General features: G+C 38.5%; 1 protein-coding gene across 1 annotated transcript; it reads left to right on the top strand.

The window, feature by feature from the left end:
- On the top strand, positions 3,384-4,172 carry LOC107646965. Its single transcript, XM_016351106.1, has 2 exons — positions 3,384-3,520; positions 3,623-4,172. Exons 1-2 carry the CDS (start codon positions 3,384-3,386, stop codon positions 4,170-4,172), a joined length of 687 nt encoding a protein of 228 aa, XP_016206592.1.

Genomic DNA, 6,160 nt, shown 5'->3' with positions numbered 1-6,160 from the left:
TATTTTCTGCATTTTTCACTTTAGTTCATATTTTAGTCATTTAGTTTAGTTTGCAATTCTAAACTCATTAGTTATAGAATATGTGGATTAATTAGTATAGTTTACCCTTTTAGCATATGATAGTTTGGTTTAAATTCAAAATAAAAAGGAAGTAAACTAGAGACTTTAGCATAATCAAAAACAATCCACACACCTTGTATATAGAACATAACATGATAGTTGTTAACGACATTTTATCAAGGAGGAACACTAAAACTTTAAAGCCACCCAAAAATTATTACATTGAGAATAATGGGAACTCTTAATTTCTACTTGCATGACATGTATAACTGATATATGAATTTTGAGCTAGAGAACACACAGCCTGTGAGTTTTGAGCTTAATTGTATGGTTACATTCAAACCATAATTTTCATTCCTGTGTGTTTCGTCCTTCTTTTTATTCTGATGTTCTTTGCTTTGTTTTAATCTATATGTCCGATTATAGAATATAGATACATACTAAGAGATGATTGAGGCCATTACTTGTTTAGCTCACTTAAACCAAATTAGCCTACCTTTTACATCACCCTTGTTAGCCCCCTTGAGCTTTTTAATCCCCTCTCGTTCTATAAATCACATTACTAGCCTTAAGCAGAAAAACAAAATAAAAATCTGAAGCTGAATCTTTGGTTAGCTTAAGATAGAAATTGTGTATTGTTTAAATGTGGGGAACTTTATGGGAACATGGATGATAGAAACAAGTAGAAAAGTTAAAAAGAATAAAGATATTTCAAGATAAAAATTTGGGAAAGCATGCTCATGTGAAATCAAAACAATTGGATTACCATGTGCATTCAAAAAAAAGTTTATTTTCAGTATTTAAATAAGGGGACACAAAAACTCCCCAATTACAAAATAAAAAGATTCAATGCACATGGGATAAAATTTAAGTTAATGCATGAGCTTGCAATACAAAGTGAGAAAAGTTGGGCAAATAGGTTGAGAAGCTTTGAATTACAGAATATGTATGTTAGGTGAGATCTTAGACTAGTCAAGGATTCACTTTTTAGCTCACTTAGCCTTATACATATACCCTTACCTTTACCTTGGCCCCATTACAACCTTGAAAAAGACCTCATGATTTTTGTATGTCTGTATTCTTTAATTGTTGATTGGTTAGATGAAGAACAAAGTTATAGAAAGTAAGGATAAAAAGAAGAATAGAGTGATTAACCCAATAAACACTGAGTGACTAGAGAGTAAACACAAAATCCAGTGAGGGTTCAATAGCTCATCACCATATATCTCTGCTTAAATTATTAATTGTCTTGCAAGTTTGAAAAATATTTTTACCCATCTCAATTGTAAAAGTGCCTTAACATTATCTAAGGTTGGCTATGCATATATGATTCCTTGAGAATGTGAATTAATTTAACTACATGTAAGTTTTATATACAAGTGAATAAAAATTAGAATTACATGATTCATTTAGATAGTTGCATTTAGGATAGATTGCATTGCATGAGATTCCACCACTTTAACCTTACCTTATTCTTTATCTTGGACTTAGCATGAGGACATGCTATTGTTTAAGTGTGGGGAGGTTGATAAACCCATATTTTATGATATATATTGTGCAAAATTCAAGAGATTTATTCAATCCTTCACCCACTTATTCATGAAAATTGCATGGTTTTACTTTTCCTTCCTTATTATGTGATATTCGTGAAATACATGTTTCCTATGCTTTAAAATTATTTATTTTAATTACCTTTTATTTCCATTCGATGTTGTGATTTGTGTGTTAAGTAGTTTCAGATCTTCTAAGGCAGGAATGACTTAAAGGATGGAAAGGAAACATACAAAAATGGAAGGAAAGCACAAAATGGAGTTTTTGAAGAAACTGGTAGTGACGCGAACGCCTGGATGACGCGGCCGCATGCCTAGCGCGAAAAGACAGCGACACAAACGTGTGAATGACGGGACACGCGCCATGAGCCGAACACAGATGACGCGGACGCGTGACCAAAGCGAACGCGTGACAAGGAAAACTCCAGATGATGCGACCGTGTGACCCACGCGGACGCGTGACAGACGCCACGCACCAGAAATTACAGAAAATGCTCCCAGCAATTTCTGAAAGCCCTTTTTGGCCCAGATCCAAGTCCAGAAGGCACAGATTAGAGGTTATGAAGTGGGGGAATGCATCCATTCTAAGGAGGTCTCGAAATATTCACTTTTGATAGTTTAGATGTAGTTTTTAGAGGGAGAGGTTCTCTCCTCTCTCTTAGGTTTTAGGATTAGGATTTCTCTTAATTTTAGGATTACTTCTCTTCAAGTGCAGGTTCAATGTTCCTCTTATTTATTTTCTACTTCTATTATATACCTTTGATTATTATTTATCTTTTCAATTTGGCTTATGCTACATTCATGTTATGATTCTCTTAATTAATATCATTTAAGGTATTTCAGTTTATAATTGTTTTATTCTATTTATGAATGCTTTTAATTTAATTTAAATATTTTCTCTCTTTTGTCTTTGGTTAAGTAATTGGTAACACTTGAGTTGTCAAACTCAGCAGTGGTTGAAAATGGCAGATTCCTAATTAATCTAGATCGCTCTAAAGCTAGTCTTCCCACAGGGATTGACTAGGACTTGAGGATCAATCTAATTAGTCCACTTGACTTAACTAAGTGGGATTAAAATCCAATTCTCATCACACCTAATAAGGATAACTAGGATAGAAATTCCAAATTCTCATACCTTGCCAAGAGTTTATTTTACAGTTATTTATTTATTTTATTTGTCGTATAAATTACTTGTTCCTTACTTTCAAAACCCCAATTTACAAAACTCATAACCAATAGTATGAACATACCTCCATGTAGTTCCTCGAGAAGACGACTCGAGGTTTAAACACTTCGGTTATCAATTTTAAAGGGGTTTGTTACTTGTGACAACCAAAACTTTTGTACGAAAGGATTTTTGTTAAGTTTAGAAACTATACTTACAATGCGATTATATTTGTAAATTTCTTTACTAGCAGAAATCTAATCGTCAAGCACGTTTCGAATAATTAGTATGTTGAATTTACTGCTTATCAGCTGGCAGGAGAGGCCCAGCACTGGTGTCAAGCTGAGTGCTGCTTGCTACAACTTCAGAATGTCGATGTTCCATGGGACGTATTCCAAACGGCCTTTTATAAGAAGTATTTTCCTGAGTTTGCAAGGGAAGCGAAGGAGATGGAACTGATGTAGTTGACGCAAGGTTCCCTATCTGTGGCGGACTACACCAACAAGTTTGAGGAGCTTTGTAGATTTTCAAGGGTATGTCAGGGTGCCCCAGAGACCTACAAGAGCTGGAAGTGCATCAAGTAGCAGAGGGGTTTGAAGGATAGCATTATGACTGCTGTGGCTCCTATGGAGATCCATGTCTTCTCCGACTTAGTGAACAAAGCAAGGGTGGTTGAGGAGTATGCCAAGACGGTAGCTTCATCCAAGGAAACTCACGGAGGGAGTTCTAGTCGAGGACGCGGCAAGTATTTCCATCCTAGAGGACAAAGCTTCAAGAGAGAAGGAGGTTTTGACTTGTGTGCATTGTGGACATTTTCATCTATATGACTCTTGCAAGATTGGTATAGGTGGTGCTTCAACTATGGCTTGCCTGGTCATTTTGCGAAGGATTGCACCCGTGGGAAGAACCAAAGTGCGGGTCAGAGTCAGCACCAGGGGCGAGTGTTTGCTGTGAATACCAAGGATGCTTCCAAGGTAGATCCGTTGATGAGAGGTATATGTCTAATTGGTGATAAATCCTTAGTTGCATTATATGATACTGGAGCATCACATTCATTTATTTTGTTTGCTAAGGTTGAGGAACTAGGTTTGAAAGTGTCAGAGTTAGTGTTTGATCTGCATGTACATACTCTGCATCAGACGGTTATGACTAGGTCAAGGTGTAGCCAAAATGGTTTCAAGCTCAAGGGTAGAGACTTTGTGCATGATTTGATCTGTTTGCCAATGATTGGATTGGAGATGATTTTGGGATTTGATTGGTTTTCAAAGAACCGAGTTTTGTTGGATTGCTTTGAGCGGTCAATTCGATTTATGCCGGAAGGAGAAAATGGAGCAGTGGTAGCTGCAGGGTATTACCTGAACTCTGTAATGGTGCATTGTAGTGGGGAAGAGTGTTAGGGTTATATTCTGTTGGCTTCTAATGCATTGGGTGATGCCCAGAACTTAGATAAGATACCGGTGGTTAGAGATTTTCCGGAGGTGTTCCCGGAAGATATCCCTGAATTCCCACCTCAAAGGGAAATTGAATTTACGATTGAATTGGTGCCGGGGAGCCAGACCAGTGTCAATTGTATCGTATAAAATGGCTCCGATAGAGCTAGCAGAGTTAAAGACTCAGTTGGAACTGCTTCTGAACAAGAGGTTCATTCGACCAAGTGTATCACTGTTGGGAGTGCCAATTTTATTGGTAAAGAAGAAGGATGGAGGATGTGACTGTGTGTGGATCATCGACAGTTGAACAAAGTGACTATGAAGAACAAGTACCCACTGCCAAGGATAGATGACTTGATGGATCAACTGCAAGGAGCTAGTATGTTTTCCAAGATCGAGTTGAGATCCGGTTACCATCAAATAAGGGTGAAAGAGGATGATATCCCTAAGACTACGTTCAGGACGCGCTATAGACACTACGAGTTTGCGGTGATGTCCTTTGGGTTAACGAATGCACCTGCTGTTTTCATGGATTACATGAACAGAGTGTTTCATCCCTTTTTGGACAAATTCGTGGTGGTTTTCATAGACGACATCTTAGTTTACTCTAAGATGGCAAAGGAGCATGAGGAACACTTGAGGATTGTGTTGCAAATCTTAAAGGAGCAGAAATTGTATGATAAGTTATCGAAGTGCGAGTTCTGGAAGGACGAAGTAAGGTTCCGAGGTCACGTGGTGAGCAAAGAAGGGATAGTCGTAGATCCTTCGAAGGTAGAAGCAGTAATGAAATGGGAAAGATCGACGACTGTGACAGAAGTCAGGAGCTTTCTGGGCTTAGACGGATATTACCGGAGATTTATTGAAGGGTTTTCCCGGATTGCACTACCGATGAATAAATAACAAGGAAAGAAGCGCCTTTTGTTTGGACGTTGGAGTTTGAAGAGAGTTTTCAGACTTTGAAGCAAAAGCTAACTTCAGCACCTGTTTTAATCTTGCCAGAACCGCATGAACCATTCGAAGTATACTGTGATGCTTTCTTGAAGGGTTTGGGTTGCGTGTTGATGAAACACCAGAATGTGGTGGCTTACGCATCGCGCCAGCTGAGACCACATGAGCTAAATTACCCAACTCATGACTTGGAGTTAGCGGCGATTGTGTTTGCATTGAAGATTTGGAGGCACCACTTGTACGGAGTGAGGTTTAGTGTCTTTTCTGATCATAAGAGTCTCAAATACATCTTTGATCAGAAAGAGCTAAATATGCGTCAGGGGAGGTGGATGGAGTTGCTAAAGGATTATGATTTTGAACTGAGTTATCATCTTGGCAAGGCGAATGTGGTTGCAGACGCATTGAGTCGGAAATCTTTAACCATAGCTTGGATGAGGATCAAGGAAGAGGAGTTAGTGGATAAGTTCGTGGATCTTAAGTTGGATATCGGTGAAGTTTCCGGAAGGGTTTGTTTGAATCAGTTATAGATTTCAAGTACATTTAAGATGGAGATTCAAAAGGCTCAGCAAGATGAACAGAAGCTTCAGCAATTGTTACAACCAGTTGGTGAGAAGAGGCTTGGAGAATTCACCAAGGATGAGGAAGGGTTGTGGATTTATAAGGGGAGAATTTGCATACCAGATGTTAGGAGTTTGAGGCAAGATTTGTTGTCAGAAGCTCACAACAGTGGGTTTTCCATTCATCCCAGAAGTACGAAGATGTATTATGACATAAAGAAGATGTTCTGGTGGCTTGGGATGAAAGGTGATGTAGCAACCGTGGTATCCAAGTGTCTGACATGTCAGAAAGTGAAGATAGAACATCAAAAATCATCGGGAATGTGACAGCCACTTGAGATTCCTCAGTGGAAGTGGGAAGGAATTTTCATGGACTTTGTGACCAGTTTACCAAGGACAAGGTCGGTATTTGATACGATTTGGGTGATCGTGGATCGCTTAACCAAATCC

This window comes from Arachis ipaensis, chromosome B06 (assembly GCF_000816755.2).
Source record: "Arachis ipaensis cultivar K30076 chromosome B06, Araip1.1, whole genome shotgun sequence".
Classification (NCBI taxonomy): domain Eukaryota; kingdom Viridiplantae; phylum Streptophyta; class Magnoliopsida; order Fabales; family Fabaceae; genus Arachis; species Arachis ipaensis.
Note: the sequence above shows the minus strand (reverse complement) of the source record. Positions and strands in the feature narration are given on the sequence as shown.

What these genes read in the sequence shown, in the direction of transcription:
- LOC107646965 (XM_016351106.1), top strand. Translation starts at nt 3,384, where the DNA reads ATGACTGCTGTGGCTCCTATGGAGATCCATGTCTTCTCCGACTTAGTG. An exon ending in TCTAGTCGAGGACGCGGCAA is followed by an intron (nt 3,521 to 3,622) that starts GTATTTCCATCC and finishes AGATTGGTATAG; the next exon opens with GTGGTGCTTCAACTATGGCT.